Source organism: Pavona decussata, unplaced genomic scaffold (assembly GCF_977016875.1).
Source record: "Pavona decussata unplaced genomic scaffold, jaPavDecu1.1 SCAFFOLD_144, whole genome shotgun sequence".
In the NCBI taxonomy this organism is placed as follows: Eukaryota; Metazoa; Cnidaria; class Anthozoa; order Scleractinia; family Agariciidae; genus Pavona; species Pavona decussata.
In genome coordinates this window covers 675,001-690,000 of record NW_028145557.1, presented here as the reverse complement: position 1 = coordinate 690,000, position 15,000 = coordinate 675,001, and the positions used below count along the sequence as shown (strand labels likewise).

At 38.5% G+C, this 15,000-nt stretch overlaps 1 protein-coding gene across 3 annotated transcripts in view; it reads left to right on the top strand.

Moving 5' to 3' along the window:
* The window catches only part of LOC146466423 (uncharacterized), a 17,587-nt gene extending 3,814 nt beyond the window's left edge, over positions 1-13,773 (top strand). Inside the window, exons 1-9 of one of the 3 annotated variants that reach the window (XM_085127364.1) lie at positions 1-26; positions 2,341-2,381; positions 3,254-3,364; positions 5,859-5,993; positions 6,498-6,695; positions 9,142-9,441; positions 10,094-10,140; positions 11,179-11,329; positions 11,847-13,773. The exon at positions 1-26 is cut by the window's left edge and continues 354 nt beyond it. In XM_085127364.1, coding sequence (XP_084983490.1) covers positions 1-26; positions 2,341-2,381; positions 3,254-3,364; positions 5,859-5,993; positions 6,498-6,695; positions 9,142-9,441; positions 10,094-10,140; positions 11,179-11,329; positions 11,847-11,966 — 1,129 coding nt within the window. In that variant the 3' untranslated portion in view covers positions 11,967-13,773. The remainder of the gene's footprint in view (positions 27-2,340; positions 2,382-3,253; positions 3,365-5,858; positions 5,994-6,497; positions 6,696-9,141; positions 9,442-10,093; positions 10,141-11,178; positions 11,330-11,846) is intronic. The other 2 variants (XM_085127366.1, XM_085127365.1) reach the window with 2 other exon arrangements.
* Positions 13,774-15,000: the final 1,227 nt, after the last annotated feature.

Genomic DNA, 15,000 nt, shown 5'->3' with positions numbered 1-15,000 from the left:
GTCTCATGAGTTGAGTTATCAGTCAGGTATTTTTTTATTTTACTTATTTATTTGACTCTGCCTTCAAACTTAAGACTATAAACAGAACATAACAACATGAAACAGAAAATAAACGAGTACTGGGTTAAGGCAGGGTGACCACAACAGCTAGCGCCAATTACTGTGGGTCCAAAGCACTGAAAATAGCAATTAAGGTTAAGCACTCAATTGAACATGTAGGGTTAAGTGCTGACAACTTTGATTAAGGTTAAGCACTCATTGTATTGATTGGAGTTTAAAGCATTGACTGTAGTGATAAGCATTAGCTAAAAATTAAAATAATAATGTATTTCTCTATATATGTAAGTTTAGGTTTGCCATTGCCTTGACCCACAGTTCACATGCCTTGTATATTTGTAAAACTCAACTGGACTTAAGTCTGGGATGTCCTTATGGGTACCTTCCTTTTCTTGTTTATGGCATCACCTTTAATAAAAGAGCAAGTGCTATCAGACCACAATAATTATTATGAGATTACATCACAAAGACAAATAATGGCTTTAAGAGATAAAGCTTTGTTTAGAAGAGTACAATCATGTAAGTGCATTTTGATCAAATGCTGTGGCAAAAAGACAGTCTTGGCAAGAGGATTGGTAGTAGGAAGAATTTATTGGCGGAAATTTCCAACCTCGTTTGCAGGGTCTCTCCTCTTCACGTCCCAGGGAGCGAGAGAGGGGAGACCCTGGTTGGGGCTGGTCACGTGTCTCCCAGAGAAAAATTAGACCCAGGGAGGAGTCCTTCACTTGCTATGTTTTGTCAAGATTTATTGTCCACTCCGAAACAAGACTTCCGCTTTGCTGTGCGAAGCCCACGCGAAAACTCATTCAACTGGCTATGTTTTTCAGTAGTCTTCATTTTGCGAGCCATTGTAGCATTAATCTGAAAGCTTAACAAAGTCCGTTGTCTCGAAGCGCTGTACTTTGGAAAATCACTGTGTATACATGACAAAATTAACCGTGGACAAACAGCGCCTTCCCCTTCAATTCATGGAGTTGTAATCGTGGTTTATTCTAGCTTTGAATGTGCTGATGAAAGATCAGATCTGAAGAACTAAGGAAGGAAACTTGAAAGGAATCGGGCCTATGTCTAACTGTTCTGAAAGGACATTCTGCAGCAATTACGCTGCTAACAGAGCGTTTCTTTCTGGAAAATATTTTAGCATAAGCGCAGTCGTTCTGTATTTAGCGTCGTTGGTTTGTTTACGTCCCCTTTTCTCTCGGGACGTAAACAAACCAACGATGCAAAATACTAGAGACGCGAACGACCACGCACATGCTAAAAGATTTGCAAGAAAGAAACGCTCTGTTAGCAGGGTTGCAAGAACAAACAATACACAGGAAATAGCACATAAGCAGAACACTTTCGGAAGGAGGATGTACGGTATAACAACATGTAGATGGTAAATATTTCACGGATCTTTTAAAAAGGAACAAAGAAAACATTTTTGAAATACCGTAATCGTTGTAAAACAATAACGAAATAACCTTTGTTCCAGTTGATGGTGTTAATTTAGTCTGCGGCTACAATGGCTCCGAGATACATTTCCGGTCACGTTTGATTCTTTCCTGGCCGTCAAATGCGGCGCGGAGGATGACTCCTCGATGCACCGCTTGACCTTAACAATGCCTGACTTTCAGAGATCATGGACTTGACCACTCTAAAAGTAGATGTGGCAAAAATTCACTTTGTGGAAGTGCGTGGCCATAAAGCTCCTCGGCTACCACCAGAAGTAGTCGATTCCCTTTGCTGTAAAGATTTCGCCAATGACTTGTATCTCCAACTGCTTTACAATGTCGATAGCAGCTCACATTCACAGATTCCTTCACTTTATATACCTTTTTAGGGGTTTCTGAATGACCACTTGACATGACCTTTGAAACACACGCGAATCGCAAGTTGACTTGACTGGGGCATGTTTTCCCATCTCCGGTACACTTAGTATAGGCAAACTGACACTCAACCACCCCTCTCTCCAGTCATTTATTTGTAATCTCCCAGATTCTGGGAGACACGTGACCAGCCCCAACCACGGTCTCTCCTCTCTTGCTCCCTGGGACGTGAAGAGGAGAGGCCCTGGGAACGAGGTTGGGAAATTTCATGCCTTGGGAAAAATAAAGAGGTCTAGGAAAAAATGCTCAAAGCATATATTCAAGCTAATTATTGTTCTTGAATATTCAGACCTTAAAGTTTTGTGCCATTCTTACATGTACTATTAATAATTGTAATAGTTTACATGTACTTCAAATCAGTGTTTGATTTTAACTAGTCCAGTAGCTCATCTAATTAAATGTCTTTTTTCAGACTCCCAGATGGCTGTAAGGAGTATAGGACTTTCTAAACCAGTGAGTAGGATACATATTGGGCATGTATATACATGTACATACTTGTACTTTTGTCTAAAAACATTGACTACATTACTTGCAATCGGACGTTAAAATTTCGGTTGTTTAATTTTCGGACACTTTTTCCCTCATTTCGGACAATTTTCAGACAAACATTTCAGACACTGCGCTGAAACATGCCCAAAGTAAATTTACGACTAAAAAACATGAATTAGACTGAAATAAAATCTTTGAAAATGATAGTTTTACTGTATCTTTAAGGTTTTACAGCCGGATACACCAACGAGAAAATAACACAAACCCAATCAAGCTTATGACTCAAGCAGTGTCTCAAATGCTTACCTTTCCAGTGATAAAAAGAACGACTGAGCAAAGCCGCCTAATCCGAATTCTAAACATATCATGTACATTGGCTTTGAATATGTGATGCTGTCGCCCAGAAAGTACTTTTAAAGTTTTATACTATACTGTAAAAATTTCGGACGCTTTAAATTTCGGGCGCTTAAAAATTTCGGACGGTTTTATTTTCGGACACTTTTTTTGTCCGAAATTAAAATCGTCTGAAATTTTTTGCAAGTAATGTACTATCAAACTGTTTCTGACAATGCACTTGGGTAACCTCAGCAAGCTTCATTGACAATATACTGCATAAATTACATGTATGTAAACTGCTGAAAATCCCGGCAGCTTTATAATAATATTAATACTAACAGTGAAGAGAACTTTAACTCAGTGTTTTTAATAACTGTATTTAATATTCATTAATTAGATCATGTGAAGTATTTGTGTTTGAAAATGTCTTAGGTTATTTCTTTGACCAATCGCAATACTGGCTGTAAGTATTGATATTTAATTTACATTATTATTACCAGGAGGAAATTCAAGTTCAGATTGCAGTTTTTGCATCAAGGGCAGTTGCTGGACAAGTGTGGTACCTGCGGATTGTGATAATGAGACATGATCAAGATGATGCTACCTTTAAGGTAATTTTGTGCTTCCTGTTGGACTCATGGTTTGACTAATTGTCTTATAACCAGAGGATTGAAGAGTCAGTGGTCACATCTAGATTCAGTATTGTGTTGTCGTGTTGCTTCCTTTTCACTACACATTTAGTTTTTCTCTTCCTTAGTGAAGAATACTTCAGTTGGTTTGCAGCTCAAAGTGTTTTGTTACCCCGGCAATGTTCAGTTTTAAAACAGCTGGTCCTACATGTAGTTGTTCGAAGGGTGGATAATTTTATCCACTGGATAGTTCTGGCAGATACTGTAAAATGTGTGCAAGATTTTCATGATAGTACTACATGTATAATTTGTGAATAGTCTTAGAGTAGAAGCATATGTCAAATTTAAGAATGGGATTGCATGGAAAACTTTGCAAAACAATTGGTTGGAGTATATTTGCTCTGCTGGATAGCAACTTATCCAGTGGATAAAGTTATCCGTTCTTTGAACAACTGGGGCCAGGGCAGTAAATCCTGTGTTTAAGACTAGCATGCCATCTATTGTGATTTAAAGCACAAAATATTGCATTCTTGACTCCTGAATTGGGGGGCCCACTAAACATTCTGTGGTTATTGTAAGTTATAAAGACGAATTTATGGTTTAGGACTGCTGTTGATGTGCAAGGTAGTTAAGCTGAGAGGAAGTGTAAACTTGTATGGTAACCCCTGTTTTCGAATTGGTAGACTTATAAAGTTCTTTGAACAACTAGGGCCAGGGCTGTAAATCCTGTGCTTAAGACTAGCATGCCATCTATTGTGATTTAAAGCACAAGATATTGCATTCTTGACTCCTGAACAGGGTTTGAGCTAGGAATTGATCACTGGGGGACAATTTGTCCCCTTGGCTAAAATTTTGGGGGACATTTTTATTTTTAGGGGGACAGATAAATTAATTTTTATTCAACAGTTTTTTTACATTGATACAGGCAAGCTAACAAAAACTTTTTTTTTAGCTGATCCTTGTAATACAAGAACAGTGATCAACACAAACAAGAAAAGTTAAGTTATTAGTGTCAATACTTTTTTTTCTTGTCATATTTAAACAGAGGATCAATGACTATACTTTATACTTCAAAACATTTCACAGCAGAATCTCGTCTCGGCATCCCCTTGTAAACTTCAATTCCTTTCTTAATTACTGGTAGACGTACATGTACTAATTCTTCTGTTGGTTCTAGCCCAAACATCAAAGTCCCTAACCCTAGTTTGTCAATGTTAGACTTCAGGACAGTAGCAATAGCATCTTGCATACCTTCCGCACTTTGATGAGAATGATAGGTAGCATTTCCTCCCACTCGAAGATTCTTAACACTTTCGAGGCCAACTTCATCCAGAAAATTGAGTAGTGAGTCATATTTGACTGTGGTTACGTCCTCTTTGGCCAGCCAGTAGAGGGCTCTCATTGCTCTGAGGATGGCTTGCGATTGTTCTCTAAGAGCATGGCGCTGTGTGTTGCTGAATGTATCCCTCATAGCTTCTTCATTGACAGCATCCTCATGCTCTTAACAGTCTTTATGTCTTTGCAGAGTTGAGGTTCTAAAATTTGTACACCCTTCTGCCAATACAAAGGGGTTGTCTTCTTAGATTTCCGACAAAAATAGCAGAACATCGCCTCCTTTTCATAGTGCAACCATGTGTGATCTCACAACCAACTTTTCTGGAAAGCTCGTGATTTTCTCGGTTTCCTTTGATCCTCATCCGATTCTTCCTGATTAATTCACTGTTCTTCTTCTGTATCATTTTTCTGATTCAGTCTGGCTTCGATTTGTAGCGAAAAAGCTTTCTATTGTGAAATGTGACTTGAGAATGAAATTTGAAGGAACAACGTGCGGTAAAATATACTTTCCACGTTCTGTTTAACTTGCAATCTCTGGGATCCCTTCGTGTCTGCTTCCGTTCGAGTTTTTTCCCTTAATTTTGAAGGAGACAAATTGTCCCCTTGGCCGTTTTTTTTAAGGGACAATTTCAATTGCAGTTTGGGATTGGCGCAATGGCGCGGCCCGGCTCAAACCCTGCCTGAATTGGGGGGCCCACTAAACATTGTGTGGTTATTGTAAGTTTTAAAGAAGAATTTGTGGTTTAGGACTGCTGTTGATGTTTCAAGCTAATAAGCCGATAGGAAGTATAAACGTGTATGGTAACCCCTGTTTTCGAATTGGTAGACTAATTAATAAAGTGCTTTTATTGATGAAAATTTAAGTTCTATCCATGGCCGTGGAACAATTCTTATAGTGCGTTTTAGTCATTCTTTTAAAAATCTCTGATCAATGGGCACATACAGGACTTCACTTTTACAACATGGTAGGAAATCAAGGCAATTAATTAACAAACTGTGTAAAATTTTACAGACTATATGTCTCATGAAGTATAGAATTTTGAAGTTAAAACTATGAAATTGATTAGAAGGAAAAGAAAATTTCGAGAGTGGGAGACTTCAATACATTAATTTGACCTGATATTCTGGTCATTTTTTATAGACTGTGAAGGATCGAGAAATTGCCAGCAAGTATCACTTGTTACAGACTTTCCCATTCAGTATCTCCTCAGACATTACCATCTCACTGAAACATCAATGCCCTGAACGTTTTAAACTTACGACTGAAAATTACCAAGTGAGTTAAATAGAATTGTGTATGTAGTCACATGTACTAACTTATATTGTTATTATTTTTAGCTTTTTGTATCATTTCTAACGTTGGTGTGATGTCTAATGACCTAACGGACAAAACTGAATGTAATTGTAAACTAATGTAAATTTGCTGCAGGGTGTACAGTCAAAATATTGCATCACACAGTCATACTCTTTAGAGTTATGCTGCACCTGAGGGTGTTGTCCAGGAATGAAACAATCTTTGCCTGATGGTCACCGTGGTCAAATACTCAGCAACAGAAAATGTAGAAAATTACTTGAAGAAAAAAATTCAACTTGCTTTTGCCCTTTCACTCTACTCTGAAGCATATAAGCCACAGCAGCCCACTGACGATTCGTTTCTGCAGCCAAGACTCTTGTGGGAAACAACAACAATGATGTTTATTAACAAATAACAGCTGGTGATAGGTAGATTTTGACTGATTTTCAAAATTAGTTACTGTATTTCCTACATTTCTATCAACAGGAGGTTGACTATACCATCATTCAAAATCCCTTGCATGGTTTTTGGTTTGTGATTGAGTTCCATTTGGAACACTTGGGCAGTGAAGCCGACCAGTTTGTGGGTAATGTGTGTGTGGAATCCAAAAATTTTCCTTTGGATGTAGAATGTCCAATAAACAAGAAATTCAATCTTGGCATCTCAGAAGAGTTTGAGTTGAAGGTAAGTTATTGGTAAAAGCATAGTTAATAAAGGGCAATGGTTATGAAGCCCCACATTCTTCCTTTGTTTTAGGTTTTTGTTGGCCTTTTTTGCCCTTGAAGGTGCACAAAGGTGACAACGCTCAATAGCACTCCAATTAAGTTGAAAAAGCTGACCAATAGAAACATACCTTTAATTTATTCAGTCTGAATGTGCGACCAAAAAACAAAAGGTTGTGCACTGTCAGGGAGCTTTCAACTTAAATTGCAGCACCATTGTTTTTGCTTTTGATTTTTGCCGACTTTCATAACCAGTCTCCTCTACTAACTATGGTAAAAGTGATTGATGAGTGATGTGAATGGCTGTATATCATTTTAGAGGTGTAGGGCCATAGTGTTTAGTGTGTTGGTCAGTGGTTCAAGGCTGAGCATCTGCTGATCTGAAGTCTTCTAAGACCAGAAACTGAATTTTGGAAAAATTGAAATCCAGAGGTCCCTGGTTTAAAATCCTGCTCTGGATGTTAGCTGGAGTTGTTCCTCAGTAGCTCCAAGTTTAACTCATTTGCCAGGCTTGTAAATAACCAGCTGATGGACCTGCCTCCTTCCAGTTGGGATTTGTTGATCATGTTATTGTTCAATTAAATTTAGATCATTATTTCTTTGTGAACGTTTAATGCTCAGCCTCACTGGAGCACTTGTGCTGTAATCACAATCTGCTACCCAGAGTCCTCAGGCTTTTTGGTCAGCAGGTGGGCACCAGGAGAGACTCTGGGGACATCGAAAAAATTCAAATTTTTTGATTGTCTTTTTTCCTTAACAGTTTCCATTGTTTTACCGCAGAAATCCTGCGGTAATAAAATTTGATGTCCCCAGAGTCTCTCCTGGTGACTAACCGCTTGCCAAAGAGCCTGAGGACTCTGGGTACGATGATTGCTATAATCACTGCTGAGGGTAATTAATACAGTTTATTACTGTTGTTGTTGTTGTTGTTATTATTATTGTTATTATTATTATTATTTTAACAGCACTATTTTACACTGCTAAAAAGAAAAAGAAGAATTAAAACCAAACATTTTCGATTGATCAAGCTATCTTCAGGGTAAAAAGACTGTCCGCTACATGCACATTTTACAGTATGTGCTTCAGGTGATTCCTTATGGGAACAGTTTAGCTATCGTAAGAATGGACTTGTTTGTTCACACTGGGGCTCCAATTTGTTGGATCATTCAGCCTTCAATTATTCTACGCTTGTGAAAAGATTTTGCCCTACAAAGGATTCACTAACTAACTGAATGGGTTGGATTCTCACGTACATGTAGAACTGGAGTTGGTGGTTTCAAATCTTGGTGTAAGCACCAACAAGGGTCTTTAACCCATTTCAGTCTTACAGTACATGTAGAACTGTTTTCTTTGCCATTTTGTATGTGTGATGTAGTATTTTAAAGGTCTTCATGAGTGAAATTTGTTTCTCATGTCAAGATAACTGAAGGAAGTCAGGTCTTTGACAGAAATACATGTAGTTCCAAACGTCAAAATGAAAAATTACAAAATTTCACTGATCGTTTCATGGGATAGATCTACCCCCAAATTGTAGCTTAATTTGCAGTTTTTAATGCATAGAAAGTTCTGTCCAGGAGATATTGTCAGAGTCTGTAAGTGCATCAAATTGAAACATTTGAAAAATTGTAGAAGTGGTAAACCACATCATAGATACCAGGGGGTACTATTTTTTTCTTTAACCCTCTCCCGCCCAAAAGTGCCATATGGCACAAGACGCAATAATGAGCACAATATTTGGTCAATTTGTGTGAAATTTGCACAACCAAAAGATCTTGGAAAGATCTACAAATTGAAGGCATAAAATCATGCCCCCCTCCTATATGAGACTTTATTTACCACCCCTCAAACTTTTGGATTTTCTTTTCCTTTGTACGTTAAGGGTCCAGCTGATATCTGACAACAAGCAATGCACTGAGAGCTGTACATTAAGCTATAGTTTAGGGGGATACCCAGTATATACAACGAATAGGGAAATTTTCAATGTTTTTCTTCTTTCGTTTTTGAGTTTTCTCACTCTAATATGTGACCTCCTCCATCTCTGTTGGTGTGATTTATAGCACACCCCAGAAAATACCTTTTAAATGGTATATGACATGTGGTCTCCCAGTTCATAGTTAGCAATTTAGAAAAATTTGACATTTCCCTCGGGCGGGAAAGGCTAGTGGGTTACCGGCAGGAAAGGGTTAACCCTATAAGTTGTTTGTCATGCCAACCGCAGGGGATGCGTCCCCCATCATGCCAAACAATGTGGTCGTGTTTTTGTTTTGTCTGCTTATTTATTGAACGTGGAATGGTAATATTGATGGTTGATATCCCTTTTGACACTAAGCCAATTAAAACCCTGTAATTACATTATCCAATGATCCAGTTTTTAATAATGATTATTATACAATGTGGTATTTCCTTAGCAGACTGATTCATCATCTCCTCGGAGCTGTGACCCTGCTGACTGGGATCCCCTTGAGTCTGGTATGCCCAGCAGGAAGGACACCACACTGTCCAGTGCAAGCAGTGGGGTCAGCAGTGGCTCCCCACTCAGCCACTCTCCTGCTGCCAGCCGATCATCAAACTCCAGTTTGTCACCTAGGCAACAGTCCCCTGTGGAGTGGCAACATGGTGTCATCTGGGGAAACTTTGTAGATGGCAACAATGCTCTGCCCGCACCCCCAGACACTGCACCAATATGGGGACCTTACCATGAAAACGAGGTACATGTAGGCTTGTTTGTAGAAAATTAGTCCTTAAGAAGCGCCTAGGTGGCTAAGTGGAGCTTTTACAGTGCATAACACAATAGCATTGACATTGCTGAAACAGATGTTATTTTCTGGTTTGTAAAACTCAAATCACTTGAACTGATGACCCAAAATCCCAGAAAATGGCATCTTCGCAAAGTGTTAAATTTAAAAATTTCCCTTAGTGCGGATGTGTGGGAAGGGTGTTTCGAGACATCCCTATGGGCTAGCACATTAATCTTTTAGTGCTCAAAACTGGTGGTTTTGTTTCTAGATCTGCATCTCCTGATCAACATTTACATTGCTGATTATGGCTGCCAGTTGCACTTTCTTATGGAGAATTTATCACTGCTTTTTTGAGCCCAAACAAATATTACCAGTTTTCCCTGTTGTTAACCCATTAGTATAACATGCCATGTATGGCTATTTTAGTCCTTAGCATGACCAAGTTTGACTGTACACACCTGTATGTGTTTTAACTTCATCAATAAGACATAATGGCCTTTGCTTTGTTTTTGACTGATTGTCAATTACTTCTGAGTTATTGCCTTAACTACAAAATGAAATTCAGTAAACCTGTAGTGAAGCAATCAAGTAATATTTTATGATTCTGTTTGTCTCCATTTAGGTTTGCAAGCTCTGGCCACCATATGTTGACTTGGATGACTTTTCCAGGTAGGAAAAAGGTCCTCTTAGTAGTATGGCGGTATTGTTGTGTGATTCCAAAAAAACACTTAAATTAGATGGGTGCTTATTGTGTCATGTGGTACATGTACCATTCATTCCTCTTCAATGCTTCCTTGAATTCTTGTGTATTCCAGCCGTCTCATCTCGCAACATTAGGGACCTTCACATCAGAGTAAGAGTACGAGATTGAGTACAAGTATGACTTTCAAATTTCAGACTAATCACATTCCCCAGAACTGTTACTAATTCCGGTAGTTCACTAGCACATAAGGAGGTCCAAGAAACAAGATTAATGGGACATATGGTTATTTGAACCACACAAACTAGATTTCAAAAGTCGTAGGTGTAGTAAAATCGGAAGGTCCCTATTCTCTATCAGGAGAAAGTGACCAGAATTTCCTCTGCAGTGTGCAATACGCATTTTAAGGTTAATTTGATTTGAAGATGTACATGTTCACATTAGCTTGTACATGTATAGAACAGAAATGCTTAGGCCTTTTTCTCTCATTGAGGTTGTTTGTAAAATCCTTCATTTTGGGTGAATTTGCTGAATATCACAAATCGAACATTTCATGCTAGTCACTACTGCTCAGCACTTTATAGTTTTGTCCACAGAAACTACCTTGAAGCATATAACACAAAGTGCTCAATAGCAATAACTTTACAACAGCACAAGTTACCCTCTTCAAGTTAACTGCAGTAGCTCATATAGGATGGGATAAATGAATGAATGAATGAATGAATAATTAAACAAATGGGAATTTCAGGGGAAATGCTGAGAGTAGCTATTCTGTCCATTGTTTCCTGATCTAATTGGAATCTGAAAACGTTGGTCTTTATGAAGGGCGGAAAACCCTAGGAGCAAGGGAAACAACTAGCAACAAACTCAACCCACATATGGTGTCAACTCTGGGAATCAAACCCGAGCCACACTGGTGGAAGGCGAGTGTTCTCACCATTGGGCCATCCATGTCCCCCCTTTATGTTACCTGCAAAAGGTGCTAAGTGCTTGTTTATATTTGTTAGGAAAGAAGGCCAAATAAATAAAAATGAGCAGTATGCTCAGACTCTTCAGGAGTTGGAGCGTGGAAGCCCCCCAGATGCAATACTTGGTAGTGAGCTGTTACAGACGCGTGAGACTGGAGACCAAGGGAATGAGCAGAGCTGGTTGGCACAGGTAAGATGGTTGACTGCTACATGTTCAAAAACTGCTTGTTTTATGCTTCATTTTCCGGTGGTGAAAACATCAATTTAAAATGTCAGAGTGGTGTTTCTAGTCTGCTATGTCTTCATCCCTATCTGAACAACTATTGATACACTTTAGTACTGCTTGATTCAAATGAATAGTCATGATCATAAGGGCTTCCTCCAGGGGATCCAAAGTTAGAAGCATTGTGTACAGCATAATGAAAAGGGTCTCAGGACAGTCCTGCTCAGTAGCTTTCATCTCAGTCACAGTGGTCACACTTCAGGGACTCATCCAAAAACTCAAGAGTTAGAACCACCGTGTACAGGTTGATAAACATCAATGTTAGTTTTTGATCTCACTGCCCGCGTTGGTTTTGACGATTTTCAGTTCGGTTTGACAGTTGACTGTCTGCTTCGAGTCTTGATTCGCGACTCGATCCTGCATTCGCATGCGATTCTCGACTCTATCCTTTATACTCGATACTCATGCGATCCATTTCTTACAGGACGCCTCCCATCACGGGCTTACTATTGACAGCCTCGAGAGCGAAGCTGAGAAAAAGAAGAAAACGAAGGAGGAACACAGGCGGCTGCTTCAGGAGCGTAGAAGCCTCCTGCAGCAGTAGGATAGGGAAAAACAGGAAAGAGATGATCGCAAACTTGCCGAGGAACTGGCCTACAATGACCTCAAGGCTGCCGGGTTTGTTTCCTGACCCCAGGTGCATTATGAAGCCATACCCCAGTGTGATCTCCCGGGGGCCCCCATGAGGCTGGGGAGCTTCAGTAGCCAGGCCGGAAGTGTCATCTCTGGAGAGCTCGATGCATTCAGCGGGCTAAGCAGCTTCCGTGGGTCTTGGGCGTCCCCATTGGCTAATAATGATGAGGTCGTCGATGCATCAAAGATGACATCAGGCAATGGGGACATTTGGGTGCAGGAGTAAAGTGACGACACCACTGTTCATTAAGCAGTCTTTTGTGTAACTGATTATTGGTCAAAGCGTGTTTCTGTGTCCCATAGGCTAGATCAGGAAATCCAACCGAGTGGTTAAGTACGGGGTTTTTTGTTTTAGGCTTTTTCTCGCTTTTTTTTTTTTTTTTACCGTGTGTTTGATTAGGGCCAGTCTGACTGGATGTGTTTGACTTTCGTGTTGCAATTTTTTTAAAAATTTCATTTTCAGTGTCGGCCAGTGGTTTAGGCTTTCAATGAAAAATCTGTTCAGGTTTTTCAGGAAAATGAACGCTTCGGTCTAAATTTAATCTTTTGTGAAGGATCGTGTGAGATTTTTTTTCTCTTTGTAGGCTGCGATAAAAAAAAAAAAAAAAAATCAGCCTTTTGGCTTCTCACGTCAAGGGAAACATGCCCTAGCTTTGTGTTGAGTTCATGTTTAAGATGTGACACGGCTAGGTCATCAGGTGTGCACGTGATCAATATCAAATGGAGTGACAAGCATTAGAACAAAAAACAAAACGTTACATGACGCTCCATCGAGTCTTAATTTCTAAAAAATTATGTTTGATGTGAATCAATTTGACAAGTTTTTTGGCTATTGGCTGTTGAAATGTTAGCCATTTGTGGATTCTCTTAATAGAGTTTTACAAATTCGGGGGAAAAAAGTCAGTGAAAATGGAAATCATTTGTCATTTTTAATTTTTGTGATGTGAGTTTTTCTCCTTGAAAGCCTCGCAGGTGCAAAAGTAGGAATTTGTTGTTCGAAGTCGTATACAGTGAAAGCATATTTGCTATAGTGTTGAAAAAGTTAAGATAAATTTTTGACGAAAGTTTTTCAAACGTTTTGTCGTTGAAGAATTTACTGGCCTCCAATCGAATTTGTGGTTTAGTCACTGTAACACAGTGTAACAGTAGTATGGCGTCTTCGTGCTTAGTTCTTCATTTGTTTGTCACGCAATGCTTCAGAAGCGTTTCGTGACAAAGGAAAGAACCTCGCGAAGGAGACCAGCAGTAGTATTCAATTTTGTAGGCGAAATATTTATGAGTCTTAACTGACTTAAGGCATTCCTTTGTTCTTTCAAGAATTATTAGCAATCCCGTGACTAACGTGGTTTTATATATATCGTGATAAAATTGTTGTGATTTGACCACTTGACAATTTTTCGTGTCGTATTTAAGAATGGATGTGTTTCGTTTTTTTAGATTGAATTGGAATATTAAGCGAACAAGGCTGTAAAATAGAATTGTGAAGTTATATTTTTGGCTAGGTCAGCGATAAACTCAAACAATGCTTAGTTGTGTTAAATGTAATTATGGTGATTTAATCAAGTTACTTGCATTGCATTTTCGTTAGGAACGTTATTCAAGGTTGTCCAATTTTTGGTTTTGCTTTACGATATTATCGCTTTGTTTTTTTTTTTTTTTTGATGTTTTTGTATTCGTATTTGTCACTGTTTCAAGTAAATTCAATGTTTGTTTGTTGATGTTTGTTTTTTTTTTCGGTGAAATTTAATTTTGTTAGAAATAGGTTTTTAGCTTTATTCAATAGTTTACAAGAAAACATAATTTTTACTCAGGGTATATGCAACTCCTTGTCGAAAAGACCAATTATTTTGTATCTCTACGTAGAATACAATTGGTTTCTATTGGAGCATTTTGGCCAGAACAATCTTCCATCTAAAAATTAAGTGACCCGCAATGCTCAAATGTGTGTTCATATTTCATCATCAGCGGTTTGAATTTTTTTTAATCTTTAAGAAAAATATCTGAGTGCTGGCGTATATAAATGTCTCCGCTCTTTTCTGTGTGTATGAAGGGAGCGGGTTTTTTTTAATTCTAAAAGGCGATTTATCAGCGATATTTAGCCGATAAAAATATGTGTAAAATATTACAATCTACAGAGGTGAATAGATCGAGAAATTTTGGCGCCAAAAAAAGACTTGGCGCCACATGCCACTTTTCGCGGCATTCTGTATTTGGGCAACTCGTCATTTGCTTTTCGGCGTTGGCTTTCATTTATCCGCAGGGAAGAGTGAGTGGTTGTTGTTTTGCAAGACAAGTCAATCTACGTGTGCGTTTGTCCCAATGAATGATTGAAAGCCAAACGACCTTGAAGCAGTGGATCTGTTGCGTGATTATATCCTTGATTTTAGTGCGTTAGATAATGAAGACGACTGGAAATTGAACACTGAAAAAAAAAAAAAAAACGAAAACTCACGTTGTCATATCAGTATATTTTATTGTACAATAATTTGTATCTTGTAACTCCCAGTAAGAGGTTAATAAAAATTGTGAATAAATTGTATCACTGTTTGAACAATTCTGTGATTTTTTTGTCGCTTATCCCCCGGACTATAGGTGATAGGCAGGTTCAAAGTCATTAGACCTAGAGGGGTTTGAATGTTCATCGATTCGTATCTCCACATTTTTCCTGGTTTCCCCGATGTAATCAACACTGCCAGAACAGTCCTCTTTTTAGACCACATGTGATCTGTGAATGTTTTTGTCTTTAAGGTTGAGGACGATGAAAATGTCTTTGAAACCCGTGTTATTGTATAATAGTTTTGCTTCACTTCCTTTTTGGTTTGGGTTAATCTTTTAACTTTGTAGCCTTGTAAAATAGTTTTGTAATAAGGAAGTGGATATTATTATTATTATTATTATTATTATTATTATTATTATTACTATTGTTATTATTATTATTATTATTA